The 25,064-nt window shown below is 27.4% G+C and overlaps 1 protein-coding gene across 2 annotated transcripts in view; it reads left to right on the plus strand.

Annotated features, from left to right (window-relative positions):
• The first annotated feature begins 8,214 nt into the window (after window positions 1-8,214).
• Window positions 8,215-25,064, plus strand: part of LOC135129487 (sodium- and chloride-dependent glycine transporter 2-like) — a 31,603-nt gene continuing 14,753 nt past the window's right edge. The window contains exons 1-2 of one of the 2 annotated variants that reach the window (XM_064056642.1): window positions 8,215-8,274; window positions 17,855-17,978. In XM_064056642.1, coding sequence (XP_063912712.1) covers window positions 8,260-8,274; window positions 17,855-17,978 — 139 coding nt within the window. In that variant the 5' untranslated portion in view covers window positions 8,215-8,259. Of the gene's footprint in view, window positions 8,275-17,675; window positions 17,806-17,854; window positions 17,979-25,064 lie in introns of those variants that run through there. The other variant, XM_064056641.1, reaches the window with a different exon arrangement.

The following is a 25,064-nucleotide window of genomic DNA, read 5'->3' on the forward strand; positions in this document are numbered from 1 at the left end:
AATGAAGAACTGAAAAATGGGAACTTTCGGAAGTCGGGAAATTGGAAAATAAAAAATAGATTCAGTAACTGAGAAATCGGAAAACTGAAAATTCAGAAATATCAAAATTTGAAAAATTAAAAAAGATTGAAGAACTGCAAAATCGAGAAATCGAAAAATATGAAATTTAAAATATTGAAAAATTAAAATACCGTAAAATCGAAAAACGAAATTCAAACATCAAAAAATAAAAAAAAAATAAAATTCGAAAATCTAAAAATTAAAAATCCAAAACTGAAAAATCAACAAATCGAGAAATGGAAACTCGAAAATTGAAAAAATTGGAACATTGAAAAATCGGATAATTCGAAAATCGAAACATCGAAAAATCGAAAATCCGGAAAGTAAAAAATCGAAACACCGACAAATTGAAAAATCGGAACATCGAAAAATTCAAAAAATGAGACATTGAGAAATTGAAAAATCAAAAGATCGAGAAAACGAGGAGTCAAAAAATGAAAACGCGAAAAGTTTGAAAAAAGAAACATTGGAAAATCGAAAATTTAAAAATTCGGAAAGTTGACAATTTCATATAAAGAACTTAAAATTTTAAAAATTGAAAAATTAAAAAATCGAAAAGTCGAAATACTACAAAATCTAAAAACTGAAATATCGAAAAATTGAAAAATAGGAGACATCGAAATGTCGAAAAATTACAGTCTTAAAAAAATTGGTCTAAAGAGTTTGAAGAACTGCAAAATCGAAAAATCTAAAATTTAAAATATTGAGAAATTAAAATATCGTAAAATTGAAAAATGAAGAAATCCAAACATCAAAAAATCAAAAAATTAAAATTCGAAAATCTAAAAATTAAAAATCCAAAACTGAAAAATCAACAAATCGAGAAATGGAAACTCGAAAATTTAAAAAATTGGAAAATTGAAAAATCGGATAATGCAAAAATGGAAACATGGAAAAATCGACAAGCCGAAAAGTAAAAAATCGAAACACCGACGAATTGAAAAATCCAAAAATTCAAAAACTGAGACTTCGAGAATTGGAAAAATCAAAATACTGAGAAATCGAGGGATCGAAAAATCGAAATATCAAAAAATTTTAAAAAAGAAAAATTGGAAAATGGAAAATTTAAAAGTTTGGAAAATTGAAAATTTCAAATAAAGAAGAACTGAAGACTCGAGAGATCGAAAAACCGACGAATTGAAAAGTCGAAACATCGAAAAATTCAAAAACTAAGAATCGAGAAATTGAAAAATCAAAAGATCGAGAAATCGAGGAGTCGAAAAATGAAAACTCGAAAAATTTTAAAAAAGACATTGGAAAACCGAAGATTTGAAATAAAGAAGAATTGAAAATTCGAGAGAAATCGAAAAATCGAAAAATTGAAAAATCAAAATATCGATAAATCGAGGAGACAAAAAATGAAAACGCGAAAAATTTTACAAAAAGAAATATTGGAAAATCGAAAATTTAAAAATTCGGAAAATTTAAAATTTCATATAAAGTAGAACACGAGAAATCGAAGAACTTCGAATTATAAAAATTGAAAAATTAAATAATCGAAAAGTCGAAATACTAAAAAATCACAAACAAAAAAAATCGAAAAATGGAAAAATCAAAAACCTGGAAATTCGAAAAACTGAAGAACTGTAGAACTGAAAAATGGAAACTTTCGGAAGTCGAGAAATTGGGAAATCAAAAATACTTAATCTATTAACTGAGAAATCGGAAGACCGAAAATTCAGTAATGTCAAAATTTGAAAAACTAAAAAATATTGAAGAACTGCAAAATCGAAATAAAACATTGTAAAATTGAAAAATGAAGAAATCCAAACATCAAAAAATCAAAAAAATTAAAATTCAAACATCTAAAAATTAAAAATCCAAAACTGAAAACTCAACAAATCGAGAAATCGAAACTCGAAAATTTAAAAAATTGGAAAATTGAAAAATCGGATAATTCAAAAATCGAAACATCGAAAAATCGAAAAGCAGAAAAGTAAAAAATCGAAAAACCGACGAATTGAAAAATCGAAAAATTCAAAAGACTGAGAAATCGTGGACTCGAAAAATTGAACCAAAAAATTTTTAAAAAGAAAAATTGGAAAATGGAAAATTTAAAAGTTTGGAAAATTGAAAATTTGAAATAAAGAAGAACTGAAGACTCGAGATATCGAAAAATCGACGAACTGAAAAATCGAAACATCGAGAAAGCGAGAAGTCAAAAAATTTTAAAAAACCGGTGACTCCTGTTAGGAAAATCACTTGATTTGCGTAAAAGTCTTGAATTTGCGACATTTTAGTTTACGCACTTCTAACTCCAAAGATCGTAAAGACTCGGCTTTTTAAGGTGAGTTTTTGCTGTTGGAAACCGGTTTTGTTTTGCGTGAAATGCAAATATTTGGAGGAACACGCAATTTTACGATCTCGTTGGGTTTTTCTGATAATGAATTTTAATTTCAAGTATGGAAATACACATCCAAATTAGAATGAAACTGAAGCTTTTATGGTGCATCAATTAAATTCAATGTTTTCGTAGTTTCAGTTACATAATTATATTTAATTACTATGCACATAATAATAATTTTATGTTAAAACTAACTGACACAAAGTAATTCTCACTGTTTACAAAAACAATTCGAGCGTTAGCTACCTAATTTCAAAAAATGGAAAGACAACTTTTTTGAACACTCGAATAAAAGTTCTCCAAAAAACTACATTTATTCAAGAATTGCAAGGTTACTTTAACGAATTATTCTGTATTGACGTCATATAAAGCTTGATGTCCTCCACATTTGAACATACATTTTAATATGATGTATTGCTTACTATAAGCATTATAAATTAGTTAGTTAGTTAGATACATAACTATGATCCCTCAGATGTTTATAAACAATTAAATGAATACATAATAAAAAATAAAATCATATTTCATCGAAATGACCTCAATTTGTCATAGAACTTTATATTGTAGTCATATAATGAATAATTATTTAATATAATTAAGATTTACGCTACAATCCCATAAACATCCATAACATTTATTTCGTTCATTGTCGGAGTAATGATTCATGTTTTCCCCAATAAATAATGTATCATAGATACAAAATATTTTTTCCGTTGGGGATTAAATGGAATCGAAACGAACTTGTTACACAGTATCACACAATCATAATAAATCAAATTTGTTCGTAAAATTCTGTTAAATCAATCTTACAATATTTCAAACCCCTGATTTTATTTGTAGATAAGTTGAACTTTACACAAGGTAAAAGTGTTTGCAAAATGTTCGTTCCGATCGCTGTACAAACCATTGTTATAGAAATAACTACCCGTAATTTTTTTTGTCGTTTTGGAATGGAATGATTGCGTAATTATTTTCGAAGAGTAAGTAGGCAACTGAATATACTCTAAAGTATGGCTGGTTGATAGATAATTCTATTTATCTTCTGTCTATTTCAATTTTGGGAGATTTAAATACATACTTCGACTTTTAAATTTTTGCTTTTGACGTTTTACTTATTCCATTTTTCAAAATATTGCGACTTTTAAAATCCTACATTTTTCGTTTTTTAGTGTTTTGATTTTTCGATTTGTTGATGCTTTTTTTGATTTTGCTATTTTTTAAATTTTCAATTTTGCAAAGGTTTAAATTTTAAATTTTTCACTTTTTTGTTTCGATTTCTCAATCTTTCGATTTTTTGTTTTCTCGTTTTTCGATTTTTTGATTTTCCAATTTTTCAACGTTGCAGTTTTAGGATTTATGTATTTAAATTTTTCGCTTTTCCAATTTTTCAATTTTGACATTTCTAAATTTTTGGATTTTTCGATTTTTCGATTTCTCAATTTGTGAATTAATGGATTTTTTATTTTATAGACTTTTCGATTTTTCGTCTTTCCGAATTCTCAATTTCTCCATTTCTCGATTTCCCAAATTTTCAATGTTTAAGTTTTGGAATTTTTCAATTTTTGGATTTTTCAATTTGTATTTCAATTTTTAAATTTTTAGATTTTTCGACTTTGTTTTTTTGATGTTTCTACTTCCTCGATTTTTCAAAAATTTGCGACCTTGAGTCTTACATTTTTCGATTTTTAATTTTTCGGAATTATATAATTTTTCAATTTTTCCGTATTTTGATTTTTCAATTTTTTTATTTATCGAGTTTTTTTAAGTTTAAATTTTTCAATTTTGTTTTTTTCGATTTCTCGATTTTTAGCGACTTTCATTTCTTAATTTTCCGAATTTTCGACTTCTCGATCTTTTGATGTTTCGATTTCGCGATTTTCCAATTTTCCGACGTTTCAGATTTGAGACGTATGTATTTAAATTTTTCGGTTTTTCAATTTTTAAATTTTTAACGTTTCTAAATTTTTGGATTTTTTGATTTCTAAATTCTTGGGCTAATGGATTTAAGTTTTGGTATTTTTCAATATGTATATATTTCGATTTTAAATTTTTTTGATTTTCCAAATTTCCATGGTTTTGATGTTTTACTTATTCGATTTTTCAAAATATTGCGACTTTTTAAATCTTACATCATTCGATTTTTCAGTTTTTCATTTTTCGATTTGTTAATGTTTCTTTTGATTGCCCGATTTTTTTAATTTTCAATTCTTCGAATTTTTAAATTTTAGATTTTTCACTTTTTTGTTGTTTCGATTCCTCAACGTTTCAATTTTTTGCCTTCTCGTTTTTTGATTTTTCAAAAAAAAATTTTTAAATTTTTGGATTTAACGGTTTTCTTTCGATTTTTCATCTTCTTGTTTTAAGATTTTCCGATTTTTCAATTTTTCAGTTTTTCGATATTTTAATTTTTCAACTTTTCGATGTATCGAGTTTTTTAAGTTTAAATTTTCAATTTTGAATTTCCCCATTTATCGATTTTTAGCCACTTCAATTTTTTATTTTTCCGATTTTTCGACTTCTCGATTTCCCAATCTTTTCGTTAATTCATCTTTTCGATTATTCGATTTTCCAATTTTTTTGCAACATATCAGTTTTGGGATTTATGTATGTATTTAAATTTTTCGATTCTTCAATTTTCAATTTTTGACGATTACCTATACATTTTTGGATCCTTTCTTTTCTCAATTTCTGGATTAATGGATTTTTTAATTTTTCGTCGTTCCGATTTTTCGATTTCTCAATTTTCCGATTTCTCAAATTTTCAATGTTTAAGTTTTAGGATTTTTATATATGTATTTCGAATTTAAAATTTTTCAAAAATATTGCGATTTCAAATCTTACGTCTTTCGATTTTTCGATTTGTTGATGTTTTGATTTGAAATTTTTCACCCTTCTGTTTCTCAATCTTTCGAATTTTTGCCTTCTCGTTTTTTGATTTTTCGATTTTTCAATTTTTCGGAATTAATTTTTCAGCTTTTCGATTTTATAAGTTTAAATTTTTCAATTTTGAATTTTCCCATTTTTCGATTTTTAGCCACTTCCATTTCTCGATTTTTCAATTTTTCGACTTCACGACTTGTTTTCGGTTTCGCGTTTTTCCGATTTCTCAATTTTTGGATTTCTCAAATTTTGAATGTTTAAGTTCTGGGATTTTTCAATTTCGGGATTTTTCAATTTCACGAATTTTTAAATTTAAGATTTTTCACTTTCGGAATTAATTTTTCAGTTTTTCGCTTCGACTTCTTGATTTCTCAGTTTTTCGATAATTCATGTTTTCGATTTCTCAATTTTCCAATTTTTCACTGTTTCGGTTTGGTTTTTTTCAATATGTATTACGATTTTAAAATTTTTGGATTTTTCGACTTTGTTTATTTTTGATTTTTTACTTAGTCGATTTTTCAAAATTTTGCGACTTTTTAAATATTACATATTTCGATTTTCCAATTTTTTTATTTTTCGATTCGTTGATGTTTTGATTTCTCGATATTGTAAATTATCAGTTTTTCGAATTTTCAAATTTTAGATCTTTGGCTTTTTTGTTGTATCGATTTCTCAGTCTTTCGATTTTTTGCTTTCTCATTTTTAAATTTTTCGATTTTTCATTTTCGGAATTAATTTTTCAATGTTTCGATATTTTGATTTTTCAATTTTTCGATTTCGATTTCTCGATTTCTCAGTTTTTCGTTAATTCATCTTTTCGATTTTTCGATTTTTCAATTTTTCACTGTTTCCGTTTTGGGATTTTATAATTTTGGTTTTTTTCAATATGTATTTCGATTTTGAAATTTTTAGATTTTACGACTTTGTTTTTTTTTATTTTTTACTTATTAGATTTTTAAAAATTTTGCAACTTTTTAAATATTACATTTTTCGATTTTTCAATTTTTTTTTTATTTTTCGATTCGTTGATGCTTTGATTTCTCGATATTGTAAATTTTCAACCTTTCGAATTTTCAAATTTTAGATTTTTCGCTTTTTTGTTGTTTCGATTTCTGTCTTTCGATTTTTTCCCTTCTCATTTTTAGATTTTTCGATTTTTCATTTTCGGAATTAATTTTTCAGTTTTTCGATATTTTGATTTTTCAATTTTTCGATTTATCTATTTTTCGACTTCTCGACTACTCGATCTTTTGATGATTCGATTTCGCGATTTTTCAATTTTTCGTTTTCGATTTCTTGATTTCTCAGTTTTTCGATTTTTCGATTTTCCAATTTTTCAGTCTTTCAGTTTTGGCATTTTTCTATATGTATTTCGATTTTAAATTTTTTTAGATTTTTCGACTTTCTGTCCTTTTTAATTTCTTACTCATTCGATTTTTCAAAATTTTGCGACCTTTTAAATCTCTTTATTTTCGAATTTTTAAATTTAAGATTTTTCACTTTTTTGTTGTTTCGATTTCTCAGTTTTTCGATTTTTCGATTTTTCAATTTTTCGGAAGTAGTTTTTCAGTTTTTTGATATTTTAATTTTTAAATTTTTCGGTATATCGTTTTTTTTTATTTCTCAATTTTGAGTTTTCCAATTTTTCGATTTTTAGCTATTTCGATATTTCAATTTTTTTATTTTTCGATTCGTTGATGTTTTTATTTCTCGATATTATAAATTTTCAATTTTTCGAATTTTCAAATTTTAGATTTTTCGCTTTTTTGTTGTTTCGATTTCTGTCTTTAGATTTTTAGATTTTTCAATTCTTCAATTATTGGCATTTCAAAATTTCTGAATTTTTCGATATCTCATTTTCCCGATTAATCAATTTTTTAATTTTTCGATTTTACTATTTCTCAAATTTTCGATTTCTCTGTTTATTTTGGGATTTTTCAAGATTTCGATTTTTAAAATTTTTAGATTTTCGACTTACTATTTTTTTGATTTTTTACTTACTCCATTTTTAAAAATTTTGCGAGGTTTTAAATCTTACATTTTCCAACATTTTCTTCATTTATGCGATATTTTAATTTTTGGATTTTTGGATTTCTCAGATTTTTAAAGTCCTTCATTTTTCAATTTTTCGGTTTTGACAATATTTTGATTTCGTCTTCAAAAACTTTGTCTCTTAAATGCAAAAAATTGTCTACAGTTATTTAGTAAGATCTTCCCTCGCCTCTAAAGTATAATATATCATCAGTACATGTTTAACTTCAATTGTTTATGTTTATACATCGAAAGAATGCTACAATTAAGCACGCAGCAAATTGTCTCCTCAAAACAAAGGAATTAATGGTATTCTAAAATGTTCGAGCCTCGTATATTGGTATAAAATGTGATGATCTAAAAACGAAAAAGTAAAAAATCGAACGATTATCTCTATACAAATTTTATGGATGTTATTGTTGCATTGTTACAAGAACTGGGAGTAAATAAAGAAGAACTCAAGCCTGTCTAACGGAATCGGAAAATCAATTATTGTGTAACTGTTCCCACACACTCCTGGGATTTTTCCATAAAAAGTTAAACAACGAACGAGGAAGACAGAAGCAATTTCCGCTTTAGTATGGAAAATTTTGATCGGAAAAATTACAGCGAAAACTGCGTCATCGTGGCCATATCTACTTAATGAAGGATTCCCTGGGGACGCCCCCTACAGCAAAAAAACTGATTTTCCTCTTCGTGGGTTCTCCATTTCGATTCCATCGATATGTTTGTATTTATTTAACACAGTTGTGGGTTTTTGTCATGTTGACATTCCTCTCAGCTTTACCGCTTTAATATTGTCTACTTCTAAACTTAACATCCCATTTTATTAACATGATGTTATCAGCAATAAAAATAAACCTGAGATCTCTCTTATCTTTATTATTTTAGACGAAACATTTAAAAGTCCATTAGAAAAACGGCAGTTTGTGGTAAAAGTGAAAATGCCGGAGGTTAAAGTAAGTCTGTTCACTTTTTATGGCACGATTGTTTCACCAATTAGTTCTTATTTTTCCCCACCTGTCGGCTAAATATCGACTGTATCAGCTCAATCCGGTCCCGATTTTACTCTTCTCAAACCAAGAAATGCTCTTATCAAGGCGAAAACTTCAATTTCGCGATTGCTATACAACGAACGGACGAAAATTTAATTTGGAGAAAACTCCCGTCTGTTAAACGTTGATTTATGAAGAGTGTTTCGGAAAGTGTAATTGAATTATTTTATTTCACAAACAGCATAATTAAAGTCGGAATATTGTAAATTTACCGAGTTTCTTTGCGCGAATAGACGACGGTTTGATTAATTGCCTTTCGAGCTGAAATTCGAGCTGAATTTTTAATTATTGGGCGCTAAATGAGTCACAAAAACGTACGAATGTCGTTATTATTTACTCGGTAATTATTATTAAGGGAAATTTTTTAAGTTTATGGTGATCGCGTTACTTCGCTACGAAATCAAATATATCTTGTTTTAAAACGAATTGTTTTATTGTGTTAGATGAGCTGGAGCAAATTAACCATAAATAATATGCTGAGAACGTTTTATGATTGTTTGTAGTAGACTAATACTTCATTTTGGTAAGATAAGTGTAAAATTAATGTTTTTGTGGAAACACAATTTTAAAAACAATTTTTCATTTATCCCATATTTTTGTATTCAGAATTCACTACTCTAAGTTGTGGTTTATGAATCCGTATTGAATTTTTATCTTTGACGTCAAGATTTTTGGAAAAAATCGAAATTGTACGTACAATAATTTTTTAATTTCTCAATTTTTCGAATTTTCAACTTTTCGATATTTCGGTGTTCGAATTTTTCAGTTTTTTAATTTTTCAAATTCTCGATTTCAGTTTTTCGATTTGTCAGTTTTTCGATTTTCAGTTATTCAATTCTTCAATTTTGGATTTTACAGGTTTTTGACTTTTCAATTTCCCTATTTTTTAATTTTTCGATGTTTCGGTTTTGGGATTTTTCAATTTTTCGATTCTTCAAATTTTCAATTTTTTTTGATTTCCCAATTTTCCGATGTTTCATTTTTACGATTTTTCAATTTTTGGATTTTAAAAATTTTCCATTTTTCAATTTTTCAGTAATTTTTGACGTTTCTAAATTTTCAATTTTTCAGTTCGTCAATTTTTGAATTTTTCCGGTTTTTGTTTTATCAATTTCCCGATTTTATCATTGATTCTTCAATTTTTCGATTTTTCGATTTCTCGATTTTTTACTTTTTCGATTTTTCAGTTTTACAATTTTTAAAATTTAGATTATTCAGTTTTCCAGTTCTTCGATTTTTGATCTCTGGACTTCTCGATTTTAGATTTTTCGATATTTTAATTTTTCAAATTTTAAACTTCGCTTCGATCTCTTGACTTCCCGACTTTAGATTTTTCGATTTTTCATTTTTCAATTTTAAAAATTTTTGTTTTTTATTAAGATTCCAGTGTTTCGATTTTTTGTCCAATAACTCGATTTGCCATTTTTCGATTTATCGATTTTATTTTTCTGTGTTGGCCTATTTTGATTTCTTAATTTTTCAATTTTTCGACTTCCCCACTTTTCGATTCATCAATTTTTCAGTTTTTGGACTTTTCGATGTTTTGATTTTTCGATTTCTCGGTTTTCCAATCTTTCGGCTTTTCGATTTTCCAATTTTTCAATACTCCGATTCTTCAATTTTTTAATTTCTCACCTTTTCGATTTTTCCGGTTTCTAAATTTTTTACTTTTGCGATTTTTCAATTTCGCGATTTTTAAATTTCAGGTTTTTCCATTTTTCAATTCTTCGATTTTTTGATGTTTCAATTTCCCGATTTTTCAATTTTTGGTTATTTTAATTTCCCAGTTTTTAAAATTTTAGAATTTTCGATTTGTTCTTCGGTATTTCTATTTTTCAATTTTTCGAATTTTAAAGTATAGATTTTTCAGTTTTGTTTCGATTTCTCGACTTCTCAGATTTAAATTTTTCGATTTTTCTTGTTTTCAATTTTAAAAATTTTTGGTTCATTTGATTTATCAAGATTCAATGTTTCAATGTTTTGTTCAATTTGGTATTTTTCGATTTATCGATTTTTTTAATTTTAAATTTTTCAATTTTTCAATTTTAACTTTTCGATTTTTCTGTTTTGGCCTATCTTGATTTTTCAATTTTTTAATTTCTCGACTTAACCACTTTTTGATTTCTGATCTTTTCATATTTCGATTTCTCGATTTTTCAGTTCTTGAATTTTTCTGTTTCGATTTTTCGATTTCCCGGTTTTCGATTTTTCGACTTTTCGACTTTTTGGATTTTCCAATTTTTCGATGTTTCGATTCTTCAATTTTTCGATATTTCAATTTTTCGAATTTTAAAGTTTTGTCCACTTTTCAAGTTTTATATTTTTCCTTTTTTCAATATTTCAATTTTGGGATTTTTTCACTTTCTCGAGATATCAGTTTTTCGATTCTTCAATTTCTTAATTTTTCAATTTTTCGAATTTTTAAATTTTGCATTTTCGATTGCCCACTCAATTTCTGGGTTTTTAATTTTTCGATTTTGGGATTTTTTAGTATTTCGATTTTCCAATTTTTTTTTCCATTTCTGAATTTTTTAATATCTCAGTTTTGGGACTTTTCAGTACTTCGATTCTTTCGAATTTACAATTTTGAGATTTATAATTTTCAGATTTTCCCATTTTTCAATTCTTCAATTTTTTGATGTTTCTATTTCTCGATTTTTCAATTTTTTGATATATTAATTTTTCATTTTTTAAAATTTTCGATTTTACGATTTGTTATTCTTCGATATTTTTATTTTTCAATATTTCGAATTTAAAAGTTTCGATTTTTCAGTTTTTCAGTTCTTCAATTTTTGGATTATTCATGTTTTTGATTTTTTGATTTCTCAATGTGTCGATATATATAAGATAGAATTAAGCATTTCAAAATGTAACAGTATTAGATTTAGCAAGAAAATAGAGACAAATTTATTTGATTATTTTATTTCGAATTACAAGTTAAATCAGGTTTGCCAGATTCGTGATTTAGGTGTGATTCTTGACTCAAGACTACTCTACTCTGTTCATATTAATGAAATTATTTTAAAAGCTAATAAATTATTAGGTTTCATTATACGTAGTTGCAAAGAATTCAATGATGTTCGCCCGTTGTTAATCTTATTTAATTCATTAGTTCGCCCTATTGTCGAATATTGCTGTGTCATATGGTGTCCTTTTTATCAAGTGTTTATTAATAGATTAGAAAATATTCAAAAAAAGTTTGTGAGATTTTTGTGCTTCAAATTTAATGTGTTATATTCTAGAGTAAATTACTTAAATATTCTTATTTATTTTGGTCTATGGCCATTAGAATTACGTAGGTTAATGTTTGATGTGTTTTTTTGTTTTAAAATTTTAAATTCTTTGATTACGTGTCCACCTTTGTTGGAATTATTCTCATTGTATGTTCCACAACGAAATGTAAGATCTACTCATCTGCTGAGCATTCCATTCCATCGCACTTTGTATGGTAGGGAATCAGCTCGTAGCAGGATCAGTAAAAGTACCTTAACACTAAGAGATATTGATATTGTGGGTGTCCCTTTTGTATCGTTTAAACGTAATTTGAAAAATGTTCTGTTAGATAAAGTACATATGTAATTTCTCCATTTATAATTGTTAGTTTATTGACATTTGTAAAAGGTACAACAATACCGTTAATAAAGTACATACATACATACATTTCGGTTTTGGGATTTTTCAATCTTTCGATTTTTCGATTTTTTACTTTCGCGATTTTTCAGTTTTATGATTTTTAAATTTTAGATTTTTCAATTTTCCATTTCTTCGATTTTTGATGTTTCGATTTCTCGATTTTTAAATTTTTCGAAATTTTAATTTTTCAATTTTAAAATTTTAAATTTTTCGAAATTTCGATGTTTCGATTGTTTTGCTCATTTCCTGAATTTGCTATTTTTTTAATTTAAAATTTTTCATTGTTTTTTATTTCAACGATTCGATTTTTCTGTTTTAACATATTTTGATTTCTCAATTTTTTAATTTTTCGACTTCCTCACGTTTTGATTTTCGATCTTTTGATTCATCGATTTTTCAATTTTTTAATTTTTGAAATTTATCCATATTTCGATCTTTGGAGTTTTCTGTCTTTCAATGTTTCGATTCTTCAATTTTTCGATTTTTTGATATTTTTTGTCATCTCGGTTTTTCGAATTTTAAAATTTTTCGATTTTTTGGATTTTTAGATTTTGCGACTTTTCGATTTCTCAAGTTTTTAATTTTTGATTTTGGGATTTTTCAGTTTCTCGATTTTTCAATTTTGCTTCCATTTCTGTATTTTTCGATATTTCAATTTTGGGACTTTTCAGTACTTCGATTCTTCAATTTTTCGATTTTTCGCCTTTACGATTTTTTCGGTCTCAAGATTTTTTAATTTTTCGAATTTTCAATTTTGCGATTTTCAAATTTCAGATTATTCCAATTTTCAATTCTTCGATTTTTTGATGATTCGATCTCTCGATTTTTAAAATTTTCCATTTTTTTTTAAGTTTAGATTTTTCAGTTTTTTGATGTTTCGATTTCTCGACTTCCCGGTTTAAATTTTTTTTTTACTTCTCGATTTATCAAGATTTCGATGTTTTTTGTGCAATTTCTCAATTTGGTTTTTCTTTTTTTCAGTTTTTAAAAATTTTTGGTTCTTGGATTTATCAAGATTTTGGTGTTTCGATTTTTTTTTGTTCAATTTCTCGATTTTTCGGTTTTGCCCTATTTAAATTTTCCAATTTTTTAGATTTTTCGACTTCTCGACTTTTTGATTTTCGTTACTTAAATATTTCGATTTCCCGATCTTTCAGTTTTTGAATTTTTCGATTTTTTGAATTTTCGAATTTTCAGTTTTGGCATTTTTCAGTTTTATACTTTTCAATTTTTCGATTCTTCAATTTCTCGATTCTTCAATTTTTCGATTTTTCGCCTTTCGATTTTTTGGATTTGTCGATTTTTCACTTTTTCAGATTTATTTTTCAATTTTTCAATTCTTCGATTTCTCGATATTTCTATTTTTCAATTTTTCGAATTTGAAACTTTAGATTTTTCAGTTTTTGATGTTTCGATTTCTCGACTTTTCGGTTTTAAATGTTTCGATTTTTCGTTTTTGCAATTTTTAAAATTTTCGATTTCTCGATTTTTCAATTTTTCGATTTCGCAATTTCTCGATTAATCAAGTTTCTGACTTTCCCATTTCTCGATTTCGCGATGTTCCGATTTTTCGAGTTTCCAACTTTTTAATTTTTCGATGTTTCGGTTTAGGGATTTTTCAATTTTTCGATTTTTTAATTTTTCTTCCATTTCTTAATTTTTCGATATTTCAGTTCTGGGATTTTTTATATTTCGATTCTTCAATTTTTCGATTTCTCGGTTTTTCGATTTTCCGTCTTTTCGGTTTTTCGATTTTTCTATTGTTCAATTTTTCAATTTTTCAGTTTTTCGAATTTTTAAATTTTGGACTTTCGATTGCCCTCGTTTTAATTTCTAGGTTTTTCGATTTTTCAATTTTAGATTTTTTTATTTTTTAATATTTAGATTTTTTGATGTTTTTTGTCATCTCGGATTTTCGAATTTTAGAATTTTTCGACTTTTCGATTTTTAGATTTGTCTTATTTTTCCAGTTTTAAATTTCTCCATTTTTCAACATTTCAATTTTTCGAATTTTTAAATTTTGCATTTTCGAATGTCATCTGGGTTTTCCAATTTTCTAAATTTTCGGTTTTTCGACTTTTCGATTTTCCAAGTTCTTAATTTTTTGATTTTTTGATTTTTCAGTTTTTCGGTTTTTCAATTTTGCTTCCATTTCTGAATTTTTCGATATTTCACTATCGGGACTGTTTCGGTTTCTAGAATTTTTTCTTTTTCGATTTTCAAATTTCAGATTATTCCATCTTTCATTTCTTCGATTTTTTGATGATTGGATTTCCCGACTTACGGGTTTAAAATTTTTCCAATGCACTTTTATCAATTTTTAAAATTTTTGACTCTTCGATTTATCAAGATTTCGATCTTTCGATTTTATTTTGTTCAATTTCTCGATTTGTTATTGTAGGTTTGCAATTTTTCAGGTTTGGTCTAACTCAGTTTTCCAATTTTTCGATTTTTCGACTTCTCGACTTTGATTTTCGATCTTCCGATCTTTCAGTTTTTGAATTTTTCGATTTTTCGATTTCTCTGTAATTTCGAATTTTCAGTGTTGGCATTTTTCAGTTTTATATTTTTAAATTTTTTGATTTTTCAAATTTTCGATTTCTCCATTTTTCAATTCTTCGATTTCACAATTTCTCGGTTAATCAAGTTTTTGATTTTCCCATTTCTCGATTTCGCGACTTTTCAATGTTCCGAATTTTAGATTTTCCAATTTTTGAATTTTTCGATGTTTCGGTCTTGGGATTTTTCAATTTTTCGATTTTTTAATTTTTCTTCCATTTCTCAATTTTTCGATATTTCAGTATTGGGATTTTTTTTTATTTCGATTCTTGAATCTTTCGATTTCTCGGTTTTTCGATTTTTCGACTTTTTGGCTTTTCGATTTTCCAATTTTTCGACTTTTCTATTGTTCAATTTTTAAATTTTGGATTCTCGATTGCCCTTTATTTAATTCCTCGGTTTTTCGAGTTTTCAATTTTAAATTTTTTTATTTTCCAATATTTTGATTTTTTTTTGTTTTTTATCATCTCGGTTTTTCAAATTTTAAAATTTTTCGACATTTCGATTTTTAGAATTGTACGTCTTTCCAGTCTTAGTTTTTACCATTTTTCAACATTTCAATTTATCGAATTTTTAAATTTTGCATTTTTGATTGCAGTCTCGATTTCTGAGTTTTCCGATTTTTTTAATTGTCTGTTTTTCAACTTTTCTATTTCCCAAGTTTTTAATTTTTCCATATTGGGATTTTTCAGTGTTTCGATTTTTCAATTTGGTTCTATTTCTGAATTTTTCGACATTTTAATTTCGAGAGCTTTTCGCCTTTTCAACTTTTTCGCTTTCTAGATTTTTTACTTTTTCGACTTTTGATTTTCAAATTTCAGATTATTCTATCTTTCAATTCTTCGATTTTTTGATGTTTCGACTTATCAAGATTTCCATGTTTCAATTTTATTTTGTTCAATTTCCCGATTTTTTATTTTAACTTTTCGATTCTTCGGTTTTTGGCCTATTTCAATTCCCCAATTTTGCCATTTTTCGACTTCTCGACTTTTTGATTTTCGATCTTTTAATATTTCGATTTCCCGATATTTCAGTTTTCGAATTTTCGAATTTTCAGGTCTGGCATTTTTCAGTTTTACATTTTTCAATTTTTCGATTCTTCAATTTCTCGATTTTTCGATTTTTCAATTTTTCTTCGTTTTCTTAATTTTTTGATATTTCAGTTTTGGGATTTTTTTTATATTTCGATTCTTCAATTTTTCGATTTCTCGGTTTTTCGATTTTTTGATTTTTCGCTTTTCGATTTTCCAATTTTTCGACTTTTCTATTGTTCAATTTTTCAATTTTTCGAATTTTTAAATTTTGGATTTTCGACTGTCCTTTTTTTAATTCCTCAGTTTTTCGATTTTTCAATTTTAAATTTTTTTATTCTTCAATATTTCGATTTTTTGATGTTTTTTGTCACCTCGGATTTTCAAATTTTACAATTTTTCACCTTTTTGATTTTTAGATTTGTCTATTTTTCCAGTTTTAGATTTCACCATTTTTCAACATTTCAATTTTTCGAATTTTTAAATTTTGCATTTTCGATTGCCATGTCGATTTCTGAGTTTTCCGATTTTTTAAATTTTCGGTTTTTCGACTTTTCGATTTTCCAACTTTTTAATTTTTCGATTTGTCAAGATTTCGATGTTTCAATTTTATTTTGTTGAATTTCTCGATTTTTCTGTTTTGACCTATTTCAATTTCCCATTTCTTAATTTTTCGATATTTCAGATTTGGGATTTTTTGATATTTCGATTCTTCAATTTTTGGATTTTTGGCCTTTTCGATTTTTTGGATTTCTCGATTTTTACTTTTTTGAATTTTAATTTTTCAATTTTTAAAATTCTTGATTTTTCGATTTATCAAGATTTCGTTGTTTCGATTTTTTTGTGTAACTTTTCGATTTTTCGGTTTTGACCTATTTCGATTTCTCAAGTTTCCGATTTCTTGACTTTAATTTTCGATTTCTAGGTCCTTTAGTTTCTGAATTTTTCGATTTTTTTGACTTTTCGGCTTTTCGATTTGCCAATTTTTCGGTGTTTCGATCTTTCAGTTTCTCGATTTCCCAATTTTTCGTCACTTAATTTACATATTTTTCAATTTCGCGATTATTCAGTTTGCCGATTCTTCAATTTTTCAACTTTTTTTTCGAATAAATTAGCTATATTTAAATTTTGTAAAATGACACTTCTGCACTTATGGCTTATGCATCCTTATTTTTGAAAAAAAATCAAAATTGTATAACCTCAACACATTAACTAAATTAGAAATTTAATAAAAACGTGATTAGTATATTTTAGGAAAATTTAAAAAATCTGAAAAACTTTAGATTTTTTTCACATTTTGTTGATATACATATTTTTACTGTTACTTTTTTGTATTTTCGTTTTCGCTCCAACAATAATTGAAATTTTCGTCAAATTAAGCTTAAGTGAGTGTAATTAATAATTACAAGTGTTCAATAGACTCATTCAGAAATTAAGGCAAATCTTTTTTAAAATTCTTGATATTATAATTAATTAATCAAATACAGATCAGATTGTCTGGCAGAGAAAAATTACCCCAGGAATTTTTAAAGTAAATGTAAATGAAATTTCCGCAACAAAAGGTAGAGTCAAGGTCATCAGTTTTTTAGATAAGATAGTTATATAAATTTTGGTTAGCTTTTTACTACGCACACGATAATAATTGTAAGTTCGATTAAATTTCCAAAATAATCATTTAAGCACATCGGGGATTATCTGTCTAACTAAATCGCTTGTGGACAGACTATAGACAGACAATTCGATTTTTGTAATTCCTTATGCCATCACTTCCTTTTGCTTAGGTTTGATAAATAAATATTTTAACTGGTTCAATAAATGAATATATTTCTGCCGATTTTGTAAATAAATTTAAACAATAGCAGTAACGTTTCCGAATTTTAAAGTCAATTAGATATATATTTATAGGTATAGTTAAAATAATTACACCTTATCCACGAAGTTGATTCATCCCGGCAATGGAATAAACGTACTTCATAAAAATAAAATTTCATTGCGCCTCTACCATTCAAATAAATGGTTACCTACACTTTGAAACACGTCACTGACTTTCTCTGAATCGTTATATTTCATAAACAGAAAACTGCAAGTACCTCAAGTACTCGCCTTCCTGTTTTTTGCGCGCCTCCAGCATTTTCACCAATCGCTAATACCTGGTTTAAAACAGGCCACGAGTCTTCTTCGACTATTCCGCGAAATGTCACACCAAATACAAGTACGTACCACGTCCTTCGCCTCTCTGTATCATCCGTATCTTTTTTCAGGACGAGATTCTGGAGCGTTCCACCTGGAGCAAGCCCTTGGAGTTCGTACTGTCCTGTCTCGGTTACGCCATCGGTTTGGGCAACGTGTGGCGCTTCCCTTATTTGTGCTACCGCAACGGAGGCGGTGAGTTTTTTATTTTTTATTTTTTTGGAATTGTTAAGGGTGGATGTTTGATGTGGGAATGTAAATTCGGGGCTATTGTGTCCTTCCGCTAAAATTTAATCGCGGAAATGTAGCCGCTCCAGTGAAATGCGATAATGATATTAATTGGTAACGTTTTAAGTGAGTCGAGTTTAATCCGACGTAGTTAACGGTGATTATACGGCGGAATGCGTTTAAACCTCCTATATAATACTTGAAACGTTTTAATCACTATAGTTGTAAATCAGTCAGTTGCAGCATTTCATTGTCAGCGGTTATCTGAAGGCAAAAAGTTGATTCATTGTTGGATCATGAAATAGGTTTCAACATGTCATCAGAGTAAGCGTGCGTAAATTCGCTTTATTGTTTATTTACAGTGCAAATAAAATTTTAATTAAACTAAATATAAAGCGGCAATTGACTGGGTGTCTCGTTTTTGGAAAATTTTTGATCAAAATGTATTTGCTTATCCCCCCTAAAAAATTGATGACGCCACTACAAAATTTTGCTGAAAAAATGCTACCTTAAAAGTGAAAAGAATGATGAGCCTATATTGTGATTTATCGCTGAATTAATATTTTTTAGATTTGCTTATAGAGGTTTGCTTGATATTCGAGTCCTCAACCGCCAAAAACAAGCGCCAAATTTAATTAGTCGATGCAAATAAAAATTGTTTCACTACAACTCGTCGCCTGAGAACTTGTTTGATTTACAGACCAGAGCGCGCTCAGGGCAATGTCGACTCTAAGGGTTCAGAAGCAATTTGATTGGTTTGAACTAAAATTTCTACGGAAAATAGTTGCTTGGTCGGTTTTTATAACGACTAAGTGAATATTTTTGGTACTAAGAACATTATTGAAATCGTAATAACCCAATGGATTTTTTCGGGAAAATGTTTTGGTAACACTGTGTTCTATTTTGTATGAATTTTTAAATGTTTTTAGTGACAATTTTTGTGGTTGTTTTCGATATTAAAAGTGAAAAATTAAAATAATCGAAACTTCGAAAACTCGAGAAATCTACTAATCGAAAAATCGAAACCTTAAAAAACATCGAAAAACTGGAAAATCGAAAAACCGAGAAATCGAAAAATCAAAAGATCAAGAAATCGTGGAGTCGAAAAATGGAACAATTGAGAAACCGAAATAGGCCAAAATGGAAAAATCGAAAAGTTAGAAATTGAACAATTTATAAATTGAGAAATTGACAATTAAAATATCGAAAAATCCAAATTTCGATAAATCGAGAAATCAAAAAACTTAAAATTTCGAAAAATTGAAAAATTGAGACATCGGAAGATCAAAGAACGAGAAATCGAAAAGTGATGAAGTCGAAAAATCGAAAAAGTCAGAAATCCACAAACAAAAAGTTAAAAGTTGAAAAATTGGAAAAGCGGAAAAGTCAAAAAACGAAAAAATGGAAAACTGATAACTCCAAAACCTGAACAATCAAATCTCGATAAATCGGGAATGAAAAATTAACAAATCGAAAAATTGAAAAACAGAACATCTAAAACCAGAAGTCGGAAAATCGAAAGATTAAGAAATATTGAACAATTAAAATATCAAATGATTGAAAAATCTAAAATTTAAAAATCCAAAAATTGAGAAATCGAAAAAGTAAAACGGTAGACACATCGAAAAATCCAGAAGTCAAAAATAGAAAAGCCGAAGAATTGAAATATTGAAAAATCATAAAACTGAAAAATCTAAAAATCAAAAGTGATGTCGAAAGTAGAAACCTTAAAAAATCGAAAAATTGAAAAGTCAAAAACCTGAAAAATCAAAAAATTAAAGAACTGAAGAACAGGAAAATCCAATCTTTAGATTTTTCCATTTTTTTATATTTTGCAATGTCAATTAATGTATTTGTCGCTTTTCCATTTTTCTGTTTTTCGATATTCGATTCGATTCGATTTCTCGACTTTACGATTTTCGATTTTTGAGTTTCTCGATCTTTCGCGTTTTTGATTTTTCTTTCGAATTTTTCGCTTTCTCGATTTTTGAAATATTTCAATTTTCTATACTACAGTTTGTTGATTTTTCAAATTTTCAATTTTTCGATTTTGCAGTTTCTCGGTTTTTCTTTCAATTTTTGTATTTTTCCGCTTTTTGATTTTTCATTTTCTCAAAATTTTGCGTTTTCCATTTTTGGATTTTTCAATATTTGGATATTCCAATGTCGCGATAAGAAAAATCGAAAAATCGAATTTGAAAAATGATCTTTCAATTTTTAGATAATTCAATTTCCCGATTTTCCAGTTTTTCGACTTTTCGAGTTTGGATCTTTTAATTTTTCAGTATTTCGATTTTTCGAATTTTTCAGTTCCTTGATTTTTTCGGTTTATTAATCTCTCGCTCTTTCGAAGTTTCGATTTGAAGTTTTGATTTCTCGATTTCACGTTTTTCCATATATTTCGACTCTTCAACTTTTCGAAATTTCGATTTTTTACCTCTCCGATTTTTCAACTTTTTGAGTTTTCGACTTTTCGATTTAGATTATTCGATATTTCATTTTATGTCATCTCGATTTTCCGACTTTTTGATCTTATTTTTTCGAATTTTCGAGGTTTCGACTCAAATTTTCTATCTTTCAATTTTTGTATTCCTGTATTTTTCAAGACTTCGACGTCTCGTTTTTCAATTTTCCCATTTTTCGAATTTTCAATTTTTTAACTTCCGATGTTTCTATTGTTCAATTTTTCAATTTTTCAACTTTGCGAATTTTTAAATTTTAGATTTTCGATTGCCCTTTTTTAATTTCTCGGTTTTTCGATTTTTCAATTTTAGATTTTTTTATTTTTCAATATTCCGATTTTTTGATGTTTTTTGTCATCTCAGTTTTTCAAAATTTCAATTTTTTTAATGTTTAAATTTTGCATTTTCGATTGCCGTCTCGATTTCTGGGTTTTCCGATTTTTTAAATTTTCGTTTTTTCGACTTTTCGATTTCCCAATTTTTTTATTTTTCGGTTTGTCAAGTTTTTAGTTTTATTTTGTTGAATTTTTCGATTATTCGATTTTTGATTTTTCGAATTTTCAGTTTTGGCATTTTTCAGTTTTATATTTTTCAAATTTTGGATTTCACAATTTCTCGACTAATCAAATTTTCATTTTCCTATTTCGCGACTTTTCAATAATTTAACCGTGTTTCCGTGTTAATTTGAATACAAGTTAAAGCTGCACAATAGATAATTGTATGAAGTTTTTCAAAAGAGATCGAGTTTGTGAGATATTTTGGTAAAATGAAGGAGTTCATTATTTCTACAATTGCTAGAAACTTTTTAGAATAACACTGGCGGGGAAGTGAATGTCTATCATTTGGTTTTAATTTAGAACATGTTTCGAAAGTTAATTTAAATTGGTCTTCAATTTCATTTTGGAAATTAATGTGAAATGTAAAATTCTTGTTTACAGTTTTGATTAATGGGTCTTCGGTGTTGTATTACGTGCTTTGTAGATTATATGTGATGTTAATTTTGTTTTGGATTGTTCTTGATAAATTGTTAAGTGATTTGTCAGTTAATGTCTGGGATCTGTTTGATAGTGTGTTGGTAATTTGTGTTATGGTTGTGATCTTATCTTGAAGTGTTTTGTTTAATGAATCTTTAGTAAATGTGTCAGTCGGTGGTGTCTTTGGTGTATTTGATAGACTACTGTTACTATTTTGTGGTATAATTGGGATCTTCCACCTTTGGCTTCTACTTCAATCTATTTGCTAAAAATACCCTCATCTGCAAATATATGGACCTACTGTAAATGAAAAAAAATATATCATTTCACAAGAACTTAATTTTTGTATGGTTGAATGCTGTAACGAATTTCTTTTATTAAAATTTGTTAAATTAATTATTTACACTAACCTTTCTAGAATAAAATGAAAACGATTCCACAAGGGGTCTTACCTTTTAAATCCAGTCCACGTATCTTATCGTCCGCCATCTTGGAGCTGATCTAGCACTCCTTGATGGAGCGCAAGATCGAAGTTCTAGAAGCACCACTTTTCACTAAGTCTTTTAATAGAGCACTAGGAAATTAACACGCCGCACCCGAAAGTTATCATCGCGCAAAGATCACAATGTGTTTAAAAAAATCCTACCTTTTTGGCTTCTCCTTCTGCTACCACTTGGAGCGAATTCCCTCTGCTTCAGTCAACGGACCTACTGTAAATAAAGAAAAATACCATTTAGCAAAATTGGATTTTTCGTATCGCTGAATGCTATAACTTTTTTTTAAATGTTGTTTAAACTCCTAAAGATAAAAAATATTCCACAATTGGTTCTTACCCTTTAAATCCTGCCCAGATGCCTTATCGTCTACCCGGCTGAAGTTGAGCTGCCATTTCTTTGCACAACACAAGATTGAAGTTCTAGAAGCACTATTTTTCACTGCATGTTTTAATCCCGCACTCTTCTTCTATTATTTATAGCGAATCCACTCTTCTTGAAGGATTCGAATCCACTATAAATAGAAAAAAAAACATCATTTATCTACATTTTATAAATTTTCAACAATGAACACCCAACTTAGTAAACCTGGTCACGAGCGAGAAAAATATTAACTAAAAGTTTTATTTTTTAACTTTACGATTTTCGTTTTGTAATAACCGCTGTAAAGTAAAAACAAGAGGCAGAAATAACACCCCTTGTCCTTAAGCACTAGGTAATTGCATGCTGAAGCTCAAGTGTGTATTTATGTTTATACATCAAAAGATTGTCAAGTGGAAGTTATTTATTCAGGAAAAGTACAAAAAGTCAGAGCTTTTCAAGGTTTAGTAATAAATAGCTAAATATTACAAAAAAAAAGTAAAGTTTAGCTAAACCATGTCTAAATAGCTAAAATAGCTAACGACTTTACACAATTTTGTAATGACATCATCTTCAACATTTTTGCAAAGACACGTATATCAACTTGAATTGGTACAGTGTAATTCTGAAAATATCAGTATTGAATTCCCAAAATTTTGTGATATAGTCGATAAAATAAACTGACTCAGTCATTAATTTTTTGAGACACCTGTATATGTAAATGGAGTGATAAATCACAACTAAAGACTCATCATATTTTGGAGATTTTAGATAGGATTTATTCCACATAATTTTGAGCTGACGTAATAAATTTTTGGAGGGGATAAGCAAATATATTTTGATTAAAAATAATTAAGGTATATTTCGGGCAAAAACTCAACACGGAGTCATAAACTACTGGTGTAGGAGTATGTTATTTTATACAATTTAAAACCCATTTAGTATGTACAGTCATAGATTAATATAGATGCGACATACAGGCTGATTTTGCAAAACCACCCTTATTGACATTGATGCCAATAAAAAAACTTTTTTCACTACTCGTCGCCTGAGAACTTGTTTGATCTACAGACCGGAGCGCGCTCAGACCAATGTCGACTTTAAGCGTTCAGAAACGATTTGGTTAGTTTGGACTATAATTTCTGCGGGAAATAGTTGTTTGGTCGGTTTTTATAACGACTAAGTGAATATTTTTGGTACATAATTGGATGATTTTACATGTTTTGTTTAACTAAGAATTAATTCTTTAATTGTGTTTTATACTAGCATAACGTCTTAAACTAAGAATATTGTTGAAATCGTAATAACCCAATGGATTTTTTTCGGGAAAATGTTCTGGAAACACTGTGTTCTATTTTGTATGGTTTTTTAAATGTTTTTAGTGGTTGTTTTCGATACACTGTACGATATTAATAGTGAGAAAAAAAAATATGAAGAATTACAATAATCGAAAATGCGAAAAAATCGTAAAACAGAAACATTGAAAAATCGAAATATCGAAGAACTGGACTATCGAAAAATCAAAAGCTCAAGAAATCGTGGAGTCGAAAAGTCGAACAATCAAAATATCGACAAATCCAAGTCTCGATAAATCTAGAAATCAAAAAACTTAAAAATTTGGAAAATTGAAAAATTGAGAGATTGAAAGATCGAAAGAACGAGAAATCGAAGAGTGATGAAGTCGAAAAATCGAAAAGTAGGGAAATCGACAAACAAAAAGTTAAAAGTTGAAAAATTGGAAAAACGGAAACATCAAAAAACGAAAAAATGGAAAACTGATAACTCGAAAACCTGAACAATTAAATCTCGATAAATCGGGAATGAAAAATTAACAAATCGAAAAATTGAAAAACAGAACATCTAAAACCAGGAAGTCGAAAAATCGAAAGATTAAGAAATATAAAAGGTAGACACATCGAAAAACGCAGAAGTCAAAAATAGAAAAGCCGAAGAATTGAGATTTTGAAAAATCCTAAAACTGAAAAATCTAAAAAAGAAAAAAGTGAAGTCGAAAAATAGAAACCTTAAATCGAAAAATTGAAAAATCAAAAACCTAAAAAATCAAAAAATTCAAGAACTGAAGAACAGGAAAATCGAAACACTCGAAAGTCAAGAAATGGGAAAATCAAAACATCGATTAATTGAAAAATCGAAAAATTGAGAATTTATGAAAGTCAAATTTGAAAAATTAAACAATCTATAATTTGACAAAATGACAATTGAAAAACCGGGTAGTCGAAAAAACAAAAGATTAAGAAATCGAGACATTTGAAAAATTCGAAAACTTGAAAAATTCAAATATCCAAGAACTGAACTGAAAAATCGAGGAATCGAAAAATCTAAAATTTTAAAAATTAAAAAACTAAAATTTAAAAATCGAAAAATTGCAAAATCGAAAAAGTAAAATAATCGACACATCGAAAAATCCAGATGTCAAAAATCGAAAAGTCGAAGAATCGAAATATTGAAAAATCTCAAAACTGAGATCTCGAAAACCTGAAAAATTGAAAAAAAAAACTGAGAATCTAGTAACCTGAAAAATCCAAAAACTGAAATATCTAAAAACTAAGAACCTAAAAAGTCCGAAAATTTAGCAATCGAAAAATCCAAAAAGTGAAGTCGAAAAATCGAAACCTTAAAAAAACTAAAAAATGAAAAATATAAAAATTAAAAAATTGAAGAAAAGGAAAGCCTCGAAAGTCAAGAAATGGGAAAATCAAAACATCGAATAATTGTAAAATCGAAAAATTGAAAAATCGAAAA

Source organism: Zophobas morio, unplaced genomic scaffold (assembly GCF_036711695.1).
Source record: "Zophobas morio isolate AGI-343-1 ecotype UQ-CSIRO unplaced genomic scaffold, CSIRO_AGI_Zmor_V1 ptg000016l, whole genome shotgun sequence".
Classification (NCBI taxonomy): Eukaryota; Metazoa; Arthropoda; class Insecta; order Coleoptera; family Tenebrionidae; genus Zophobas; species Zophobas morio.